This window comes from Mobula hypostoma, unplaced genomic scaffold (genome assembly GCF_963921235.1).
Source record: "Mobula hypostoma unplaced genomic scaffold, sMobHyp1.1 scaffold_42, whole genome shotgun sequence".
NCBI lineage: Eukaryota > Metazoa > Chordata > Chondrichthyes > Myliobatiformes > Myliobatidae > Mobula > Mobula hypostoma.
The window spans coordinates 1,648,004-1,672,520 of NW_026948219.1; the positions used below are offsets into that span (position 1 = coordinate 1,648,004).

The following is a 24,517-nucleotide window of genomic DNA, read 5'->3' on the forward strand; positions in this document are numbered from 1 at the left end:
TGTGATCAGTAATTGTGTTACTGATAAACACTGAAGATTTGTACCGTCTCCTGTCTCTCTGTGTCCTTCACCCTCACTCTCTCCCATCTCCAGGCTGCGGGAGGTCGGTCTCACAGATTCTGGTGCCGAGGATCTCGTCTCCGCTCTCACTACAAACCCATCACTGACGGAGCTGGACCTGAGTATTAATGAACTGGGAGATTCAGGAGTGAAACTGGTGTCTGCGGCTCTGAAGAACCCGGAGTGTAAAATACAGAGACTGCGGTAAGTACCAGACTGTGGGAGATTGTGTTTACAGTCACTGGGTGTCTGTCACTGAACATTAATATGATCAGTAATTGTGTTACTGATAAACACTGTGGATTTGTACCGTCTCCTCTCTCTCGATGTCCTTCACCCTCACTCTCTCTCATCTCCAGGCTGCGGGAGGTCGGTCTCACAGATTCTGGTGCCGAGGATCTCGTCTCCGCTCTCAGTACAAAATCATCACTGACGGAGCTGAACCTGGGATTTAACTCGCTGACAGACCGATCTGTCCCCGCTCTCCGCCGTCTCATACTGACCCTCCCGAGACTGGAGCGGATCGGGTGAGTGTTTGTGTTAATGTTCAATGTGATAAAATATCAGCGGATCCGCGGGTTTTCTGGTGATATTTGTCTGTGCTTGTTGTTGAAACATTAACCCCAGTCCCCTGTTACTGACACTGTTGTGTAAACTGTTTATTTCATCTTTATTTTCTCATCTGTTTCAGGTTGGATGACAATCAGTTCAGTCGGACCGGGAGGAATGAACTGAGATCTCTGCAGGAACCCAGACCCGGACTGACAGTGTCCGTGTGCACAGCCCGCCCGCGGGATGCCGACATTTTGGCCGATTCCCCGCCCTCCCCTTTAACTCCCGCCCTTACCTTTAATGGCCGCGCGCCAGGTTTAATTCCCACGTTCGCTGTTCTCCCGTAGTGACGTATTTCCACCTCCTGTCCAGCGGCGCAGCTTCCGCCGGATGTGCGGGTTCGAGACCCCGGGGAATGACACAGACGGGAAGAGCCCGGGGTCCGGGGCTCAGCCTGGGACACCGGTGTCCCGGGCTGGGATTATCCCGGGAGTACGTAATGCTGGCTGGCCTGCTGCGTTCACGGGCAACTTTTACGTTTGATGCCGGGGAATTACACAGACAGGAAGGGCCCGATGATGGCGGGTTTTTTTTCTGAGACACGGGTGACTCCTGACCGGCGTGGATAACTTCACTCACATAATCTCTGAACTGATTCCACAACCTACGGACTCACGTTCAAATAATTTACAACTCGTGTCAGTATTATTTAATATTTTATTTGCACAAATTTCCTTTCCTTTGCACGTTGCTTGTTGGTTAGACTTTGTTTTTGTATAGTTTTTTCATAAATTCTGCTATATTGATTTATTGTCCTGTAAATGACTGCAATTAAATGAATCTCAGTGTAGTATATGGTGACAAATAAGAACTTTGATAATAAAGAACACGCATCAAAGTTGCTGGTGAACGCAGCAGGCCAAGCAGCATCTCTAGGAAGAGGTACAGTCGAGACCCTTCGTCAGGACTAACTGAAAGAAGAGCTAGTAAGAGATTTGAAAGTGGGAGGAGAGATCCAAAATGATAGGAGAGGACAGGAGGGGGAGGGATGGAGCCAAGAGCTGGACAGTTCATTGGCAAAAGGGATATGAGAGGATCATGGGACAGGAGGCCCAGGGAGAAGGAAAAGGGGGCGGGGGGGACCGAGAGGATGGGCAAGGGGTATAGTCAGAGGGACAGAGGGAGAAAAAAGGGAAATAATAAATAAATATGTCTGGGGCCCTGACTGTCCCATCACACACTCCCGGGGTCAGACACAGCGTGAAGCTCCCTCCACACCGTCCCATCACACAATCCCAGCAACTCCCTTGTCCATTCGTCGTCCCCCCCCCCCCGCATCCCTTCCCACCGATCTCCCACCCAGCACATATCCTTGTAAGTGGAACAGGTGCTACACATGCCCTTACACTTCCTCCCTCACCACCATTCAGGGCCCCAGACAGTCCGTCCAGGTGAGGCGACACTTCACCTATGAGGTGGCTGGGGTGATATACTGCGTCCGGAGCTCCCGATGCGACCTTCTATATATTGGCGAGACCCGACGCAGGCTGGGAGATCGTTTCGCTGAACACCTACGCTCTGTCCACCAGAGAAAGCAGGATCTCCCAGTGGCCACAGATTTTAATTCCACATGCCATTCCCATTCTGATATGTCTATCCACGGCCTCCTCTACTGTAAAGATAAAGCCACACTCAGGTTGGAGGAACAACACCTTATATTTCGTCTGGGTAGCCTCCAACCTGTTGGTGTGAACATTGACTTCTCTGACTTCCGCTAATGCCCCACCTCCCCCTCGTATTCCATCCGTCATTTATTATTTATTATGATTATTATTTTTCCCCGTTTTGTCTCTTTTTTCTCCCCTCTGTCCCTCTCACTATAATGGGTTCATCTCCCCCTTTCTTTCTCCCTCGGCCTCCTGACCCATGACCCTCCCCCTTCTCCATCTCTGTATCTCTTTTGCCAATCAACTGTCCAGCTCTTGGCTCCATCCCTCCCCCTCCTGTCTTCTCCCATCATTTCAGATCTCCCCCTCCCCCTCCCCCTCCCACTTTCCAATCTCTGACTATCTCTTCTTTCAGTTAGTCCTGTCAAAGAGTCTCGGCCCGAAACGTTGACTGTACCTCTTCCTAGAGATGCTGCCTGGCCTGCTGCGTTCACCAGCATTTTTGTGTGTGTTCCTTGGTTAATGTGGCCGCCAGGGATGGAGTGAGACACTGACTTACAATGGTCACGGTCGCTCACAGAATCTATGGCGAAGGAACATGCGGTGCCCGTGGATACAATCCCGGGATCGAGTGTGTTATTGATTGTAATAGCAGTATTTTAATTTGTGTTTTATATAGTCTTGGGTATTGCATGTATGTTTTAATTCTAATAATTTTCTCATTGAATAAACTAATGTATATATCTCAGATATTCACACATACACATATACACGTGGGTTTTGGGGAGGAGGGGTGAGGGGTTTGGGAGGAAGAGGAGTGACGGGACGAGGAGTGGACTGATGAGACGGTGACCCTGGCGAAGTCAATAGGGGACGAAAATGGGAGGCGAGAGTTCCTGTCACAAACTGGTGGTGACGTGATCAGATAGAGTCGGGGTGAGGAGGAGTGAAACGACAGGAAGGGAGCGGGAGTGATGTGATCAGGAAGGAGGGAAAGTGATGGGACGAGGTGGGAGGGGTTCTGATGGGATGGGGAGGGAGGGGAAGTTGCAGGACTAGGAGAGAGGGGTCTGATAGGACAGGGTGGGCAGGAACAGGATGGGGAGTGTGGAGGAAGAGTGGGTGGTTACAATCCTTCTCAAATAAGACAGACGGCAAGAAGGGGGGCGCGGACGGGGGAAAGAGGGAGTGAGGGGTCGAGACGCGATCAGGGCTGATGGGACGGAGAGTTGAGTGTCTGAACGGAGGGAGAGGGGAGAGACTCACTCAACGACGGAGGGAAGGGATCGGGTGAGGGAGCGAAATTTCTCATCGGAAAATGTTCACCAACCAGGATGTATTGGATGGCGGGAGAAAGGACAAGGGGACGGCGAGGGGAGGGTGTCAGGAGTGACGGGGTGAGTAGTGGAGAGACTCACTGGGTAACAGAGAGAGAGAGGGCGATAAGGAGAGGCGAAAATTGGCATCGCAAAATGGCAGCCATCCAGCGTGAGTTGAACAACATCGACGTGGCGGGGAGAGGAAAGCGAGGGGAGGGGTTTGTGAGTGATGGGATGGGAAGGAGGGTGACAGGATGGTGTGGGTGAGGGAGTGACTCACTGAGTGGTGGAGGAAGTGGGAGGGAGGGTCACACCCGGTCACTGAGTGTCTGTCTGCAGAAGGTTAAATGGAGAGTTGGGAGAGCTGGGGGCGGGGGGCCGGGGGGGGGGGGAGGAGAGGAGGGATGAGGAGCTGAGATTGAATAAACAGGGAGGGAAGTGAGTGGAAGGTGAGGAAAAGGATGTGACTATTTCTACGATGCTGGGGGAGCAGTTGTCAATGATAACCATCACAGAATGGCCGCTAGCCAGGGTGAGACGGGCAGTGATAGAGGGGACAGAGAGCGGAGTGTTTCAGGAGTGACTGGATGCCGAGGGTGGGAGAGAACGACTCGTAACAAGGGAGCTTGAACTGCGGGGTACCCACGGGGAGGAATGTGACCACGGGAATGTTACCCACCAACCCCCACCCCCCCAACTCCGTCTCCAAAATCCCGCCTTGATTTTCCTTTCAGGCCGCTCGGCCCGAATCCTTCGGGCTGTCCCGTGGAGCGGGGAACGTGACGTCACTGAGGCCCGTCAGAGGCCGGGGTGGGCGCCGGTTTGCTGGAGAAGATGGAGGCGAGGTCCGGCGGTGCGGGCTGGTTAGCGTGGATCACCACCATTTTCTGTGGGTGGGGGAGAGGGAGGGATCAGATTGAGGAGGGGAGGGGAGAAAGAGAAGGTGAGGAGAGGAGACGGGATCCACTACTCACTCCCTCAGCCTCTCTCTCCCTCCATCCCCTCTCTCCACTCCCTCTTTCCCTCCATCTCTTCCCCCCACCTCTCTCTCCCCCTCGCCCCACCCCTTTCATTCCCTTTCCGCCCCCATCTCTCTCTCTTGCTCCCTCCCGTCTCTCCCCACCCTCTTTCCATCTCCCCCCATCTCTCCCACCCACGTCCCATCCCCCGCCGCCCACCCCCCGGTGCACAGGAAGATCCCACTCACCACCGGAGGCTGCGCGGCGCAGCACTGGAGGTTCCCGCAGTTGACGATGGTCGTGAGGACGGACATCACCAGGGAGACCAGGCAGTTCACCAGCAAATCACCGTCACCCCGCTCACAAACCTCTGCCAGAGGGAGAGAGGGAGACCTGGGGTGAGAGAGAGAGGGGCTTGGGTCAGGGAAGAGAGAGACAGAAGAGGGGGAGAGAGGGTAGGGATGGGAGGCGGAGTGTGGGGTATGCGGAGGTGGGAAACCCAGACGGGGAGGAAGAGACTGGGGGGCGATGGGTGAGGCAGAGATGGGGTGGGTGGGAGAGAGGTGGGGAGAAAGAGAATAGTTGATAGCGGGAGAGACAGACCGGGCAGAGAGAGTGGGGGGGGGGGGAGGGAGCGGTGGGATACAGAGGGTAGAGAGAGGGGGGAGGGAAACGTGAGAGGCAGGAGATGAGGGAGAGAAAGGTGGAGAACAGAGGGGGGAGAGACGGAGAGGGATGAGGGACAGAGAGGGGTGAACGAGGTAAAAGAGGGAGTGGAGTGGGAAATCGAGAAGGGTGAGGGACAGAGAGGGGTGAACGACGGAGAGGGGAGAGAGGGGGTGAGAGACGGAGAGGGGGAAAGTGGGGTGAAAGACAAAGTTGAGCAGACAGGAGAGATAGAGTGTGGGACAGAAGGGGAGAGTTGAGAGTGTGAGAGAGAAGAGGGGAAGTTTCGAGGGAGGAGTGAGAGAGGAAGAGATACTGAGGGGGGAGTGAAGAGGGAGAGATGGCCGGTAAGAAGGAGGAGGGGGAGAGTTTGGGGAATGGGGTAGAGACGGGGGAGAGGGAAGGAGCGCGTTTGGTAGGGGGAGAGGGGGAGTGTGGGAGAGGGAGATGTGTTTACAAGTGTCGGGGGGAGTGGAGAGAAATCTCTGTTAACTCCTGTCTCAGGAATGTAGTTTTCTCTCCACGGAACACACCAGGTTTTGGGTGACGGTTCCCTGAAAGTGGGGTGACGGGGAGACGGGGCGCTGAAGGCGGCGTTCGGCATCCCCGCCATGGTCGGACCGGACACCGGGAACAGGAGACCGGAGATCCCGGGGATTTACGGGGATGTCGCCGGGACTGGAGGGACTGAGTTACGGAGAGAGGTCGGGCGGGTTGGGAATTTATTCCCGGGAGGGTCGGGGTGACCTGACAGGGGTATGTAAAACCACCAGGGGTACAGACAGGGTGAATGAACACAGACCTTTTCCCCAGGGTCGGGGAATCGAGAACCAGAGGGCGCAGGTTTTAGAGATTTAATAGGGGACCCCGAGGGGAAACTGTTTCACCCAGAGGGTGGGCCGTCTGTGGAAGGAGCTTCCGGGGGAAGTGGCCGAGGGAGGGACGGGGGGAGGGACGCTATCACCGAGGGGAGGGAGGGTTCTGAGGGAGCTTGGCGTGGAGGGAGCGAGCGCTACCGGGAGGGAGGAAAGCGTCGCGGGAGAGGGGGAAGGCCGAGTGGAGATCTCCGGGGGTTGAGGGGGGGGATGAGGGCTGGTTCGCCAATGTGTTTGGGGGGGGGGGGTGCGGAACACTCACCATCCGGCACCCGGTGTAGCAGTACCCGATGCAGGGGAAGACCCGGACGTTCAGCGAGTACAGGATGACGGCGAGAGTGCAGGCGAGAGCGCAGATCACATTCGCCACCAGGCAGGCGATGGTCTGTCGCAGAGAGAGAGAGTGAGAGAGAGAGAGAGCGAGAGAGAGAGAGAGATAGACTGAGAACAGACAGAGGGACGCGGGGTGGGGAGGGACAGTGATGGGACAGGGAGAGATAACGGACGGGGGGGGCGATGGACGGAGAGAGAGAGACTGGAAAGGAGGAGGGCGGCGAGAGGAAGGCAGGAAGTCGAAAGGAAGAGCGGATAGGAACAAGGTGGGAGAGAGAGAGATATAGAGAAATTGGAATGGAGAGCGGGAGAAAGATGAAAATGGAGAGGGGTGAGAGAGTGTGAATGAAGGGAGGAGGGCCAGAGAGGGATAAAGCCAGAGAGGGGGAGAGAGAGGTGGAGGGATGAGAGAGGGGAGGGAGGGGGGATGGGATGAGAGGGGGGGTGGGATGAGGGAGAGGGGGGATGGATGAGGGGGAGGGAAGAGGGGGATGGAAGAGAGGATGGGATGAGAGGGGGGGAGGGGGAGGAGAGGGGGATGAGAGGGGATGGGAGGGGGAGGGAGGGGGATGGGATGAGAGGGGAGGGAAGGGGGGATGGGATGAGAGAGGGGGGAGGGAGAGGGGGATGGGATGAGAGAGGGGAGGGAGGGAGCGAGGGGATGGGATGAAAGGGGGAGCAAGAGAGGGGGAGGGGAGAGGGAGAGGAGGAGGGAGAGGTGAAGAGTGAGAGAGAGAGGGGGAGAGGGGGAGAGGAGGGGGGAAGTAGATAGGGGAGGGAGAGAGAGCGGGGAGATAGGGGAGGGAGAGAAGGGGATAGAGCGTGGAGAGGGGAGGGAGAGAGGCGGATGGGATGAGCGAGGGGAGGGAGGGGCGATGGGATGAGAGGGGTGGGGGGGAGGGGAAGAGTGGGAGAGAGAGGGGGAGGGAGAGAGGGGAGCGGGAGAAGGTGGAGGGAGAGAGAGTGGGGAGGGAGAGAGGGGAGCGAGAGAGGTGGAGGGAGAAAGAGGGTTGGGAGGGGGGAGAGAGAGAGAGAGAGGGAGAGAGAGAGGGGCGGAAAATTAGAAGGGGAGACAGAGCGAGAGAGAGGGAGAATGTGGAAAGGAAGACGTAGAGGGAGACAGAGCAAGGAGATAGAGACCGAGAGGACGGCAGGGGGACAGTGGGAATGTAGAGGGGCGAGTGAGAGAGAGAACGTGGAAGCAGAGAGAGGTGTGGAAAGAGAGGAGCGGGAGAGAGGGGAAGAGAGAGGGGGAGAGGAGTTGGAAAGGAAGGGCAGAGATAGAGGGGGGGAGCGAGAGAGGTGGAATGGGAGAAGGGAGAGCCAGGGAGGGGAAGAACGAAAATATAGAGGGAGAGGGGCTGGGGACAGAGAGAGAGAGAAAGAGCGAGGAGATTAACAGAGAGAGGGAGAGTGGAAAGGCAGAGGGGCGAGTGCGAGCGGGGGAAGAAAGTGAAAAGGGAGAGAGGGAGGGGGAAACAAAGGGAAGGAGAGGGAGGCGGAAAGGACGGAGGAGAGACGGGTGGAGAGAGAACTGGAAAGGGAGGGGGCGAGTGACGGGGACGAGGATGAAGGGGAAAAAGTTGAAAAGGATGGCAGCGAGTGAGCGGGGTGGAGAGAGAGAGTGGAAAGGGAGATGCGGGTTGGTGGTCCCAGGGATAGAAAGAGAAGTGGGAAAGAGATAGGGGAGAGACAGGGGAAGTGAAAATGGAGGGGAGACGGGGAGACCCAGAGGGGGAGAGAGAGAGAGGGGGAGCGTGAGATGGCCAAGAGAGAAAAGACAGGAGCGGACAGAGGCAGAGGGAGAGGGTGTAGAGGAGGGATGAAGAATGGGGGAGAGATGGAGATCAGGGAAAAGGGAGGGGAAAGAGAGAGAGGGAACAGTCGGAGAGAGAGGGGGAAGAGGAGGAAGAGATGGCGGGTGAGAGACACGGCGATGGGGGATAAAGAGAGGGGGAAGGAGAGAGGGGGAGGGAGGGAGAGAGAGAACGAACACGAAAGGGAACCGTGTGCGGTGAAGCTCCCGGTGTGCTGGGGGACCCGGAGACCGGGAACCGTAAACCCACCGTGGATTTGTTCGGCGACTGGCGAACGGCCATGATCAGCATCCCGGCCACTGTGGACTGAATAAACAGGGGTCAGACTCACAACTCCGACTCCCTCCCTCCTGCCCTCCTCGCCGCCTCCCCCCGCTCTCCCTACCCTTTCCCTCAGCCCTCCCTCCTTCCCCTCCTGGGTTCCAGCCCGAAACGCCGACCGATCTTTTCCCACGGATGCTGCCCGACCTGCTGAGTTCCTCCGGCGCGTTGTGACTCCTGCCCTCCTCGCCGCCTCTACCTACCCTTTCCCTCAGCCTCTCCACCTCCCCCTCCTCCTCGCAGACCTGCCTCTGCCCGAGGGGGTGGGGGGAGCCCCCACTCACGATGACTCCGGTCCACCAGGGGGCGCCCACCAGCATGGCGTAGCCCAGCCGCCACCGGGCGGTGAACAGGATGAGGAGGCGGAGCAGAGCGCTGGAGACCCCCGAGGCCATCTGTCCGAACTGCGGGGCAGAGAGACAGACAGACAGACAGAGCGGAGGGAGAGGGGAGTGGAGAGGGTGGGGGGGGGTGTTCAGAGGAGCGCAAGGGGAGAGCGGGCAGGGGTGAGGGAGGGGAGGAGAGGAGTGAGGAGAAGCGGGTAAGGGGGAGTGTGGGTGAGAGGGAGAGGGTGGGGAGCGGGGACAGAGAGACAGAAGGTTAGAGGCGGTGAGAGATTAAAAAGAGTGCAGGCCGTTCGGGTACAAAGCAGTGCCGAATAAACTAATTTTCAAATGGATAACACAACTCACCTCTTTTATTTAGCATGATATCATGGACAGTCCAGATGTGTGGAACTCTGAGGTACAAGTAAAAAGCTTGACTTTATATCTAGTAACAGAAAAGCGTGCGAGACCTTAGCAGGCGAATGGAATGAATGTTTTCAGGGTTTGTGGCACATCCGATTTTCCGCTCATCTCATTTGTGCAGATCTGTTATCGTCCTGAGGAGCAGTACTACCAAGCACGGTATTTTTCAGTGGAAAACGCAGACCTCCGCAATGTCACAAACCTAAAGCAACGTACAGCCCTGTGAACTTTATATTCGGAAACTTCATCCACAGGGCGGGAGGTGCGAGGTCAGAGAGAGAGAGAGAGAGAGAGAGTGGGAGAGAGGAGGGTGATGGAGGTGAAGAATGTTGGAGCGAGGGAGATCGTGGATGCGAGTCGGAAGGAGGAGTCACCGAGACAGGAAGAGTTGGATGTTTGGGCTTTATATCTCGTCGTAGAAAAGTGTGTGAAACCTTAGCAGAACAAAGAAATTAGTTCATAATGTTGTTTTTTTTATTTGTCGCTCATCAGTTTACACCCACCTCATTTGTGCCGCCGTATTATCGTTCTGAGGAGTGGTAGCGACAAGCACGATATTATCCTGGAAAACATAGAAATCCGCAATGCCTAAAGCTAAAGCAACATACAATCCTGTCAACTTTACATTGGAAACTTTCATCCACAGGGCGGGAGGTGGGAGGTCAGAGAGAGAGGGAGGGTGCCGGTGGTGAAGAATGTTCGGAGCGAGGGAGATAGCGAATGCGGGTTGGAAGAAGTGTTGAACAGGGAAGGCGTCACCGAGACGGGAAGGATTGGATGTTTCGGCAGCACGTTATAATGGTGGCATTGCAATCCCATAATGCGATGCGTGATGGAAACCCCTCTAGCTCCTAACCGTACATTGTACTTGATTTTGACTCACACTTCCCTCACCCCCTCATCTCAGACACCCCTCCCACGCAACCTTTCTCTGCCCAACCCCGGTCTTTTTCTCGCCCCACTGTCTTTCCATTAACCCCTATCTCGCTCTCCCCCAGGCTCTTTCTCCACCATCCCGCCGTACATTGGGTGCCTTGCCCCTCTTCACAGTGTCAATTTCCCATCTCGCTCTCTCTCTCTCTCTCTCTCTCTCTCTCTCTCTCTCTCTCGCCGCCTCTTTATAGTTCCAGTCTATCTAGTGCACCCAGCGGTCTCTCCTCAGTCCTATCATAGGCCCTCCCCCAGCTCTGATCTCTCTACCCATCCGAAATCACTCTCATCATCGCGGACTCTCCTCCTACACAAGGTCCCTCTCTCCTGTCTCTCTTCTCCTCTCTCCCCTCCAGTTCCTCACTCCCAGGATTTTTTCTATCCCACAGTCGCTTTCTACCTAGTGTCTCCCTCCTCTCCCTCTCCCTCTCCCTTCTCTCTCACTCTCTCTACACGGTACTTTTCCCCGTCTCTCGCTCCTCCTGTCTTTCTATCTTCCAGTCTCTCTCATCCTGTCTCTCTCTCACTCTTCTGGGACTATAACCAACCCTTCACCCCAATCTCTCCTTCCCACACACCTTTCTCGTACCCCAGTCAGGCTGTCGTTCCCCAGTCTCCCTCAGCACCAATGTCGCTTCTCCCAGACTTTCTCTTATCGCTTGCGCACAGCCGTCTCCATCGTACACCTCTTCCCCCTCAGCTTCTCCCTCCATACCCGAGTCTCCTTCACCCCAGTCTTTTGAGTCTCCTACATACCTTGTGGCAACTGTGGCCGAGATACCAGGTGAATTTGCTTTTCAGCAATGTCTTTCTCTTTGCCACTCTCCCATAACGCGGCGACTTGTAAAACACCCAACAACAGTTGTTTTATGCGCAATCTCTCCCGTCTCAGCCACTAAATCCTGTATGTCCTCCAGAGTTGCCGTAGGTCTCTTGTGGTCTCCCTTCACTAGTCTCCTCCTGACACAACCACTCAGTTGGTGCGGAATGCCTGCTGAAGGCATATTTACAATTGTGCCATGTCTTTTCCGTTTCTTGATGATTGATTTAACTGTACTCTAAGGGATATTCAGCGACTTTGAAATTTTCTTATATCCACACCTGACTTTTACTTTTCAATGACCTGTTCGCGGAGATGCTTGGTGTGTTATTTTGTCCTCATGATGCAGTTTTTGCTCGGATACTGACTCACCAACAGTTGGATTTTCCAGCTACGGGTATATTTTTACTACAATCGACTGAAACAGCTTGATTGCACAGTGATCTCCAGTTAACTAATTGATTGACTTTTGAAACTAAGTGGCTGCACCAGTGATGACTTGGTGTGTCATTTTAACGGGAGTGAATACTTACGCAAACAATTGTATTGTGTTTTATATTTGTAATCAATTTAGACCACGTTGTACAGATCTGTTTTCACTTTGACATGAGGAGACATTTTCTGTTCATCAGTGTTAAAAAATCCAAATTAAATCCACTGTGATACAATGCTGTACAACAATAAAAATGAAAACATCTGGGGGGGGCGCAAATATTTTTCACAGACACTGTATGGGCATTTGAACTAAGTTTAAACTTTTAAAATTGATTATTCAATAAGACAATGGCGAAAAAATACAGATATAAACATAAAACAAAGAAAAACTACAGCACAATACAGGCACTTCGGCCCACAATTTTGCGCCGAACATGTACGTACTTTAGAAATTACTAGGGTTACCCATAGGACTCTTTTTCTAAGCTCCATGTACCTATCCAGGAGTCTCTTAAAAGACCCTATCGTATCCGCCTCCACCACCATTGTGGGCAGCCCATTCCACGCACTCACCATTCTCTGAGTAAAAGACTTACCCCTGATATCTACTCTGTACCTACTTAGATGTTGATCGGGGTAGACGCGTTGTGCTGCGATTTGTTCTCGATTGGAAAGCTCTGGATCGAGCCTGGGCTCATCGTCTTGGAGAATGAGAGATGTCCTGATAGAGTTATGCACGATGGTAAGAGGCACAGATAGACCCAACTGCTGGAGTCTTCTTTTCTGGGATGGAAATGTCTAACACGAGGGGGAAATACAACGCGTGGGTGGTTATAGGTTTTTCACACAAGGAGAGGTAGGTGCGGAGAAAGCGCTGCCAAAGATGACGATAGAGGCTGATATAATGTGGCGATAGAACAGACATTGGCACATACGTGTTCTCAATTTGATGCATAATTTCTCTACTTCTGATTTTCACAGAGAACGTAGTGACGATTGTCATACTATCGCGGGGAAAGACTGTTGTCTCTAAAACTGTCACCCCCTACCTGTCGGCCATGTCAGTGTCAGACCGAGCGGTCGTTTGCTTCGACGTTATCTTGATGAAAGTTCTGAAGACTTTTCCCAATGGCTCTTCCTTCCTGTTTTACGTCCGCGTGTGTAGAACCCACGTCTTCTTATTGGAAGCTGCAACAGATTGCTACGTTTGGTTGACCGTCGCTTTCACCTCTGATCGATTTGCGGCCATTTGCTTCCAGGATCTAAACGCTTACTATTGAAATGGGCGGATGGCGGCTGTGGTTCTGATCTTTGTGGCTTCACTGAGTCGTTTAAAGAACATTTTCTGGTTCTTCATGGTCCAAGATATATATTCGTCTTCTAACAGAGGGTGGTCTTGCATACTGAGTTGGCAATTTCAGGTGGCACTGTACTGGATGTCCTTCGTTCAGTCTTTTCAACTATTATCCCATTCCTCGTTATTATCCTGCTCAATCCTTTCACCATCATCATCACTATTATCTCATTCGTCGTTATGATCCTGCTCAATCCTTTCACCATCACCATCACTATTATCCCATTCGATGTTATTATCCTGCTCAATCCTTTCACCATCATCATCACTATTATCCCATTCGTCGTTATGATTCTGCTCAATCCTTTCACCGTCATCATCACTATTATCCCATTCGATGTTATTATCCTGCTCAATCCTTTCACCATCATCATCACTATTATCCCATTCGATGTTATTATCCTGCTCAATCCTTTCACCATCATCATCACTATTATCTCATTCGATGTTATTATCCTGCTCAATCCTTTCACCATCATCATCACTATTATCCCATTCGATGTTATTATCCTGCTCAATCCTTTCACCATCATCATCACTATTATCCCATTCGATGTTATTATCCTGCTCAATCCTTTCACCATCATCATCACTATTATCTCATTCGTCGTTATTATCCTGCTCAATCCTTTCACCATCATCATCACTATTATCCCATTCGATGTTATTATCCTGCTCAATCCTTTCACCATCATCATCACTATTATCCCATTCGATGTTATTATCCTGCTCAATCCTTTCACCATCATCATCACTATTATCTCATTCGTCGTTATTATCCTGCTCAATCCTTTCACCATCATCATCACTATTATCCCATTCGATGTTATTATCCTGCTCAATCCTTTCACCATCATCATCACTATTATCCCATTCGATGTTATTATCCTGCTCAATCCTTTCACCATCATCATCACTATTATCTCATTCGTCGTTATGATCCTGCTCAATCCTTTCACCATCATCATCACTATTATCCCATTCGATGTTATTATCCTGCTCAATCCTTTCACCATCATCATCACTATTATCCCATTCGTCGTTATGATCCTGCTCAATCCTTTCACCATCATCATCACTATTATCTCATTCGTCGTTATGATCCTGCTCAATCCTTTCACCATCATCATCACTATTATCCCATTCGATGTTATTATCCTGCTCAATCCTTTCACCATCATCATCACTATTATCCCATTCGATGTTATTATCCTGCTCAATCCTTTCACCATCATCATCACTATTATCTCATTCGTCGTTATGATCCTGCTCAATCCTTTCACCATCATCATCACTATTATCCCATTCGATGTTATTATCCTGCTCAATCCTTTCACCATCATCATCACTATTATCTCATTCGTCGTTATGATCCTGCTCAATCCTTTCACCATCATCATCACTATTATCCCATTCGATGTTATTATCCTGCTCAATCCTTTCACCATCATCATCACTATTATCCCATTCGATGTTATTATCCTGCTCAATCCTTTCACCATCATCATCACTATTATCCCATTCGATGTTATTATCCTGCTCAATCCTTTCACCATCATCATCACTATTATCTCATTCGTCGTTATTATCCTGCTCAATCCTTTCACCATCATCATCACTATTATCCCATTCGTCGTTATTATCCTGCTCAATCCTTTCACCATCATCATCACTATTATCCCATTCGATGTTATGATCCTGCTCAATCCTTTCACCATCATCATCACTATTATCTCATTCGTCGTTATTATCCTGCTCAATCCTTTCACCATCATCATCACTATTATCCCATTCGTCGTTATTATCCTGCTCAATCCTTTCACCATCATCATCACTATTATCTCATTCGTCGTTATGATCCTGCTCAATCCTTTCACCATCATCATCACTATTATCCCATTCGTCGTTATGATCCTGCTCAATCCTTTCACCATCATCATCACTATTATCTCATTCGTCGTTATTATCCTGCTCAATCCTTTCACCATCATCATCACTGTTATCTCATTCGTCGTTATGATCCTGCTCAATCCTTTCACCATCACCATCACTATTATTCCATTCGATGTTATTATCCTGCTCAATCCTTTCACCATCATCATCACTATTATCTCATTCGATGTTATTATCCTGCTCAATCCTTTCACCATCACCATCACTATTATTCCATTCGATGTTATTATCCTGCTCAATCCTTTCACCATGATCATCACTATTATCCCATTCGATGTTATTATCCTGCTCAATCCTTTCACCATCATCATCACTATTATCTCATTCGTCGTTATTATCCTGCTCAATCCTTTCACCATCATCATCACTATTATCCCATTCGATGTTATTATCCTGCTCAATCCTTTCACCATCATCATCACTATTATCCCATTCGATGTTATTATCCTGCTCAATCCTTTCACCATCACCATCACTATTATCCCATTCGTCGTTATGATCCTGCTCAATCCTTTCACCATCATCATCACTATTATCTCATTCGTCGTTATTATCCTGCTCAATCCTTTCACCATCATCATCACTATTATCCCATTCGTCGTTATGATCCTGCTCAATCCTTTCACCATCATCATCACTATTATCCCATTCGATGTTATTATCCTGCTCAATCCTTTCACCATCATCATCACTATTATCCCATTCGATGTTATTATCCTGCTCAATCCTTTCACCATCATCATCACTATTATCCCATTCGATGTTATTATCCTGCTCAATCCTTTCACCATCATCATCACTATTATCTCATTCGATGTTATTATCCTGCTCAATCCTTTCACCATCATCATCACTATTATCCCATTCGATGTTATTATCCTGCTCAATCCTTTCACCATCATCATCACTATTATCTCATTCGATGTTATTATCCTGCTCAATCCTTTCACCATCATCATCACTATTATCTCATTCGTCGTTATGATCCTGCTCAATCCTTTCACCATCAACATCACTATTATCTCATTCGTCGTTATTATCCTGCTCAATCCTTTCACCATCATCATCACTATTATCCCATTCGATGTTATTATCCTGCTCAATCCTTTCACCATCATCATCACTATTATCCCATTCGATGTTATTATCCTGCTCAATCCTTTCACCATCACCATCACTATTATCCCATTCGATGTTATTATCCTGCTCAATCCTTTCACCATCATCATCACTATTATCTCATTCGTCGTTATGATCCTGCTCAATACTTTCACCATCACCATCACTATTATCCCATTCGATGTTATTATCCTGCTCAATCCTTTCACCATCACCATCACTATTATCTCATTCGTCGTTATGATCCTGCTCAATACTTTCACCATCACCATCACTATTATCCCATTCGATGTTATTATCCTGCTCAATCCTTTCACCATCACCATCACTATTATCCCATTCGATGTTATTATCCTGCTCAATCCTTTCACCATCATCATCACAATTATCTCATTCGTCGTTATGATCCTGCTCAATACTTTCACCATCACCATCACTATTATCCCATTCGATGTTATTATCCTGCTCAATCCTTTCACCATCACCATCACTATTATCCCATTCGATGTTATTATCCTGCTCAATCCTTTCACCATCATCATCACTATTATCTCATTCGTCGTTATGATCCTGCTCAATCCTTTCACCATCATCATCACTATTATCCCATTCGATGTTATTATCCTGCTCAATCCTTTCACCATCATCATCACTATTATCCCATTCGTCGTTATGATCCTGCTCAATCCTTTCACCATCATCATCACTATTATCCCATTCGATGTTATTATCCTGCTCAATCCTTTCACCATCATCATCACTATTATCCCATTCGATGTTATTATCCTGCTCAATCCTTTCACCATCATCATCACTATTATCCCATTCGATGTTATTATCCTGCTCAATCCTTTCACCATCATCATCACTATTATCCCATTCGATGTTATTATCCTGCTCAATCCTTTCACCATCATCATCACTATTATCCCATTCGTCGTTATGATCCTGCTCAATCCTTTCACCATCATCATCACTATTATCCCATTCGTCGTTATGATCCTGCTCAATCCTTTCACCATCATCATCACTATTATCCCATTCGATGTTATTATCCTGCTCAATCCTTTCACCATCATCATCACTATTATCCCATTCGATGTTATTATCCTGCTCAATCCTTTCACCATCACCATCACTATTATCCCATTCGATGTTATTATCCTGCTCAATCCTTTCACCATCACCATCACTATTATCCCATTCGATGTTATTATCCTGCTCAATCCTTTCACCATCATCATCACTATTATCCCATTCGATGTTATTATCCTGCTCAATCCTTTCACCATCATCATCACTATTATCCCATTCGATGTTATTATCCTGCTCAATCCTTTCACCATCATCATCACTATTATCCCATTCGATGTTATGATCCTGCTCAATCCTTTCACCATCACCATCACTATTATCTCATTCGATGTTATTATCCTGCTCAATCCTTTCACCATCATCATCACTATTATCTCATTCGTCGTTATGATCCTGCTCAATCCTTTCACCATCATCATCACTATTATCCCATTCGATGTTATTATCCTGCTCAATCCTTTCACCATCATCATCACTATTATCCCATTCGTCGTTATTATCCTGCTCAATCCTTTCACCATCATCATCACTATTATCCCATTCGATGTTATTATCCTGCTCAATCCTTTCACCATCATCATCACTATTATCCCATTCGTCGTTATGATCCTGCTCAATCCTTTCACCATCATCATCACTATTATCCCATTCGTCGTTATGATCCTGCTCAATCCTTTCACCATCATCATCACTATTATTCCATTCGATGTTATTATCCTGCTCAATCCTTTCACCATCATCATCACTATTATCCCATTCGTCGTTATTATCCTGCTCAATCCTTTCACCATCATCATCACTATTATCCCATTCGATGTTATTATCCTGCTCAATCCTTTCACCATCATCATCACTATTATCCCATTCGATGTTATTATCCTGCTCAATCCTTTCACCATCATCATCACTATTATCCCATTCGATGTTATTATCCTGCTCAATCCTTTCACCATCATCATCACTATTATCCCATTCGATGTTATTATCCTGCTCAATCCTTTCACCATCATCATCACTATTATCCCATTCGTCGTTATTATCCTGCTCAATCCTTTCACCATCATCATCACTATTATCCCATTCGATGTTATTATCCTGCTCAATCCTTTCACCATCATCATCACTATTATCCCATTCGATGTTATTATCCTGCTCAATCCTTTCACCATCATCATCACTATTATCCCATTCGATGTTATTATCCTGCTCAATCCTTTCACCATCATCATCACTATTATCCCATTCGATGTTATTATCCTGCTCAATCCTTTCACCATCATCATCACTATTATCCCATTCGATGTTATTATCCTGCTCAATCCTTTCACCATCATCATCACTATTATCGCATTCGATCGTTATTATCCTGCTCAATCCTTTCACCATCATCATCACTATTATCCCATTCGATGTTATTATCCTGCTCAATCCTTTCACCATCATCATCACTATTATCCCATTCGATGTTATTATCCTGCTCAATCCTTTCACCATCATCATCACTATTATCCCATTCCTCGTTATTATCCTGCTCAATCCTTTCACCATCATCATCACTATTATCCCATTCGATGTTATTATCCTGCTCAATCCTTTCACCATCACCATCACTATTATCCCATTCGTCGTTATGATCCTGCTCAATCCTTTCACCATCATCATCACTATTATCCCATTCGTCGTTATGATCCTGCTCAATCCTTTCACCATCATCATCACTATTATCCCATTCGATGTTATTATCCTGCTCAATCCTTTCACCATCATCATCACTATTATCCCATTCGTCGTTATTATCCTGCTCAATCCTTTCACCATCATCATCACTATTATCCCATTCGATGTTATTATCCTGCTCAATCCTTTCACCATCATCATCACTATTATCCCATTCGATGTTATTATCCTGCTCAATCCTTTCACCATCATCATCACTATTATCCCATTCGATGTTATTATCCTGCTCAATCCTTTCACCATCATCATCACTATTATCCCATTCGATGTTATTATCCTGCTCAATCCTTTCACCATCATCATCACTATTATCTCATTCGTCGTTATGATCCTGCTCAATCCTTTCACCATCATCATCACTATTATCCCATTCGATGTTATTATCCTGCTCAATCCTTTCACCATCATCATCACTATTATCCCATTCGATGTTATTATCCTGCTCAATCCTTTCACCATCATCATCACTATTATCCCATTCGATGTTATTATCCTGCTCAATCCTTTCACCATCATCATCACTATTATCCCATTCGATGTTATTATCCTGCTCAATCCTTTCACCATCATCATCACTATTATCTCATTCGTCGTTATGATCCTGCTCAATCCTTTCACCATCATCATCACTATTATCCCATTCGATGTTATTATCCTGCTCAATCCTTTCACCATCATCATCACTATTATCCCATTCGATGTTATTATCCTGCTCAATCCTTTCACCATCATCATCACTATTATCTCATTCGTCGTTATGATCCTGCTCAATACTTTCACTGTCACCATCGTTTTACTAGCCAGTAGAGTCCACCGCAGACTCCGGGGTCCCAGCAATGGTCAGAGTTCCAGAGACCCGGAGATGCGGAGTCGCAGGAAGTCCCTCGTTTTACTCCAGATCGTCTCGGAAAATGTCACCCTATATGGACATTGTATCGGTGATGGCTATCGGGAACAGGATGATTGATGCAGTGGACGACCCACATTGTTTGAAGATTACTTCATTTTTCAATGAATTGTGCTCCATGCTGCAACATCTGAGCTCTTTGCCTCGTCTGTCAGACTAAGCTCAGGGAGCAGATGAAGGAGATGCTGAACTCTCCTCCGGCACTCATTCTGAAAAGGATTCGACACTGATGGTCTATGTGACCAGCGTCCTTCTCTAATGCTTTCAAGAAGGAGGTCGGAATGTTGTCCATTGATTATCCGTGTCGCTCCAAATTTTCCCTGGGTGGATGGACACAACTCTCTAATTTCAATACTTCATGTCCCTCACTCTTCCCTGAGGATCTCGACCAACCTCCTCCATTGTCCTCTGCAACGTTGTTCATTTCGTGAATGAGGCTGAAACACTCTGTAGCCTCTCGAATGGATCGCACACAGTGTACTAGAACCACATACATGCTGCGGCGTAAACCCTCAAATTTTAACACTGGAAACGTACGAGGGTTGCGCCAGACAAACAAAATAAGTATGGAACACATTACAATATTGCTGTTCAAACACATGGAAAGTTTGGGTGTTATAAAGCACCACGACCTAACAAACTTACTCATAACATAGTACTCGTTAATGGGATAGTCACAAGTTGGAGCTACAAACTGAAAAATAAATTCAACACTTTAGCCATACTTTATTGATCCCGGGGGAAATTGTTTTTCGGTATAGTTGCACCATAAAAAATTAAATAGAAATATAACCATAATTAGTTAAATAGTAATATGTGAATTATGTCAGGAAATAAGTCCAGGACCAGCCTATTGGCTCAGGGTGTCTGACCCTCCAGGGGAGGAGTTGTAAAGTTTGACGGCCACAGGCAGGAATGACTTCCTATGACGCTCTGTGCTGCATCTCGGTGGAATAAGTCTCTGGCTGAATGTACTCCTGTGCCCACCCAGTACATTATGCATTGGATGGGAGACATTGTCTAAGATGGCATGCAACTTGGACAGCATCCTTTTTTCAGACACCACCGTCAGAGAGTCCAGTTCCATCCCCACAACATCACTGGCCTTACGAATGAGTTTGTTGATTCTGTTGGTGTCTGCTACCCTCACTCTGCTGCCGCAGCACACAACAGCAAACATAATAGCACTGGCCACCACAGACTCGTAGAACATCCTCAGCATCGTCCGGCAGATGTTAAACGACCTCAGTCTCCTCAGGAAATAGAGACTGCTCTGACCCTTCTTGTGGACAGCCTCAGTGTTCTTTGACCAGTCCAGTTTATTGTCAATTCGTATCCCCAGGTATTTGTAAACCTCCACCATGTCCACACTGACCCCCTGGATGGAAACAGGGGTCACCGGTACCTTAGCTCTCCTCAGGTCTACCACCAGCTCCTTAGTCTTTTTCACATTAACCTGCAGATAATTCTGCTCACACCATGTGACAAAGTTTCCTACCGTAGACCTACAAATCTACTAATGTATCATCAGACTAATGACCTCTCAGAATAACATCGTGAGAGCAATAGCAGCTTGATGTTTATGAGAGTAACACGTTCCACATGTTTGTTGCTGCAAAGATGGAAAGCTGCTGGCCTTTAAATCACTTTATCTGAGTACAGGTTTTCAGTGTCATTAATAACCGGAACATTATGGGTCACCCGGTATTTAATTCAACGTCATTATTGAAATGCAGTGAAGCATCAATGGCTCAAAATCATTGCAAAAACACGTTTGACTCGCACCCCGCGTCACGATGCCTCACAACATAAATACTAAAAGCGACACAAACAAACTGCGAGAGGATCAGGCAGCATCTATGGGAATGAATAAACAGCCGAAGTGTCGGGCCGAGACACTTCTTCAGGACCGGAAACGAAGTGGTGAGACGCCAGAATCAAAAGGTAACGGAGGAGGAGAAGGATAGCTGGACGGTGATGGGTCACGCTTGGTGGACGGGAAAACTAAAGGGATGGAGAGGAAGGAATCTGATTGGACTGGAGAATGGACCATAGGAGAAAGGGAAGCTGGAGAGGACAGACGAGGAGACAATAGGCAGGTGAGAAGAGGTAAAAGGCCAGACTGGGGAATAGAGCAAAAGGGGAAGGGTGGTCATTCTTTCTACCAGAAGGAGAATCGATATTCATGACATCAGGTTGGAGGCTACACAGACAACATATAGACTGTTGCTTCTCCACCCTGAGCAGGGTCTCAACGTGGAACGAGAGGAAGCTGAGGAACGACATGTCAGAACAGGAACAGGAATCGGAATTAAAATGTTTGGCCTGCGGGAAGATCTGTTTTTGGTGGTTGGAGCTGAGCTGTTCGACCAAATGGTCCCCCAATTAACGATGGGTCTCGCCAATGTACAGAAGGCCACTTCGAGAACATTGGACACACAGACTACCCCAGCCGTTTCGTAGGTAATTTGTTGTCTCATCTGGAAGGGCTGTTTGGGGACAAAGACTGGTGTTGAGGGAGAAGGGGGATGGGCAGGTGTAGCGCTGTGGCCGCTTGCAGGAATAAGCGCCGGGAGGGAGATGAATGATGAGGGACGGAGGGGAAACGGAATAACGGAGGAAGCGATCCCTGTGGAAAGCGGAATGTGGTTGGTGGGGGTGGGGCGGTGATGTGGAGGTAAAGATAAGCTTGTTTGTACGATATCATTGGGGTTGGTGGAAGTTGCCAATTATGATTTTTGCGTGCGAAACGCCATGGGGTGGCAGGTAAGACCAAGGGGAACTCCATCACCGTTAAGGCGGCAGAAGACCTGGTGAGCGCGGACGGGCCGATCCCACTTTTATAGCGATGTTACCTCCCAACCCCATCTCTCCGTTTACCGCAGGAATCCCTCCCTCCATGATCCCCTGTCTCTTTCACCCGCCGCACCGATCTCCCTCGCGGCGCTTATCCCTGCAAGCACCCAAAGTGCTACAACAGCACATTCATCTCCTCCCCCGCCATTAGTCCGGGACCCAAACAGTTCTTCCAGGTAAGGCAACACTTCCCCTGCGAATCTGCTGAGGTTGTCTATCGTGTCTGGAGCTCTTGGTGCAGCCTTCTCTACACTGGTTGGACTTGTGATAAACTGGGGCTTATTTCGTCGAGCACCACCGCTCTATCCGTGAAAAGCGGAGATTCCCGGCGTTGAAAAAATTTTAATTCTGATTCCCATTCCCGATCCAACATGTTCGGTCCATTGCTTCCTCTTGTACCACAGTGAGGCTCACCTCAGGAGGTAGGAGAGACAGCTTATTTTCCGTCTAGGTAACCTCCGACCTGGTGTCAGGAATGTTAGTAAAAGAGTACCCTCCCCCTCCCCTTTTCTTCTATTCACCACTCTGGGCTATTCTCACCGGCCTATCATCTCACACGGCGTCCCAAACTACTCCCGGTTTTCCTGTACTCCACTGTCCTCTCTTATCAGCTTCTTTCCGCTCCAGCCCTTCGCTTTTCACCCGAATTCATCTGTCACCTTTCCCTTCTTCACGCCGTTTTATTCTGCCGCCATTTTGCCTCTTACGTTCCAGACATGAAGAAAGATCTCGGCCTGATATCTCAACCGTTTATTCATCCCCATAAATGCTGACCGCCCTGTTGAATTCTCCCAGCATTGTGTGTGTGTGTGTGTGTGTGTGTGTGTGTGTGTGTGTGTGTGTGTGTGTGTGTGTGTGTGTGTGTGTGTGTGTTTCTGTGTGTGTGTGTGTGTTTCTGTGTGTGTGTGTGTGTGTGTGTGTTTCTATGTGTGTGTGTGTGTATGTGTGTGTGTGTGTGTGTGTGTGTCTGTGTGTGTGTGTGTGTGTGTTTCTGTGTGTGTGTGTATGTGTGTGTGTGTGTGTGTGTGTGTGTTTGTGTGTGTGTGTGTGTGTGTGTGTGTGTGTGTGTGTTTTTCTGTGTGTGTGTCTGTATGTGTGTGTGTGTGTTGGCTTGCATTTCCAGCATCTGTTGAATTACATAGTTATGTTTTGAAAATTTGAAATGGACGGAGACGCACCGCCGAGTGAATTATTCCGAAAAAAAATCACGCCATACGTGTTTTCAGAGATTCCTTTGTTGGAGAAAATGCGAAAAGCGGAAAATCATCTCTCATTACAGATTCGGCAGGAATAAAATTCAGCACAAAAATAAACAAAAATGTATCACATCTGATTATCTGCTCCCAACAGTGATGTTTTTTATACGAACGACGTAACACCTCACAAAGTTGCACCTCAAAATAACACAGACGCGGTCACACGTTATCAGTTCAGGCTATTTCAGTTTCTGCAGTGGTAATAAAGTATCAGCAAATTTGCAGAAATTTATAATCACTGTCCCACAGAGCAGGGTCATTGCATTAACTTCTTTTCTTTCAATTCGCATGAGCTATTGCTAATGATCTGCATCTCAGGGAACGTTGTGTCAATGCATTTCAATTGAAATCAGATTTTAGTCAGGAATCTAACTTGTTCAGTAGTAGCAGACAATTGAAAACTCTTTAACATTTTTTCTGTCTCATTTCAAATTCGCCGTGATTCTTCGCAACTCGAAAAAATATGAGATACAAACGTATTATCCTGAGCAGGGAGAAACTGCAGCCTGGGGTATCAACTTCATTCTGGAAATTAGGAAGGTGGTTGTGTTTTGCAAAGATTTCAGTGCTGCCAGGCCATTTTCCTTGGTAAGAGGATAACACTGCTAACTAAATATAAACTAATAGGCATTTAGTTCATCCCAGAGCCGGAGAATAACAGCCGTACAGAGAAAGCCACAAAGCCACGCGCTTGAAGTGGCCACTCTCAGTGATAAATGATTGCATACAGGATGCTA

The 24,517-nt window shown here is 48.2% G+C and overlaps 2 protein-coding genes across 2 annotated transcripts in view; one reads left to right on the forward strand and one right to left on the reverse strand.

Moving 5' to 3' along the window:
- Positions 1-1,607, forward strand: part of LOC134341971 (ribonuclease inhibitor-like) — a 9,155-nt gene extending 7,548 nt beyond the window's left edge. The window contains exons 2-4 of the mRNA XM_063039919.1: positions 94-264; positions 420-587; positions 752-1,607. Of these exons, the coding sequence (XP_062895989.1) occupies positions 94-264; positions 420-587; positions 752-959 (547 nt within the window). The 3' untranslated portion in view covers positions 960-1,607. The remainder of the gene's footprint in view (positions 1-93; positions 265-419; positions 588-751) is intronic.
- Positions 1-24,517, reverse strand: part of LOC134341937 (zinc finger protein 227-like) — a 367,790-nt gene that overhangs the window by 56,155 nt on the left and 287,118 nt on the right. The gene's annotated exons all lie outside the window — the stretch shown is intronic.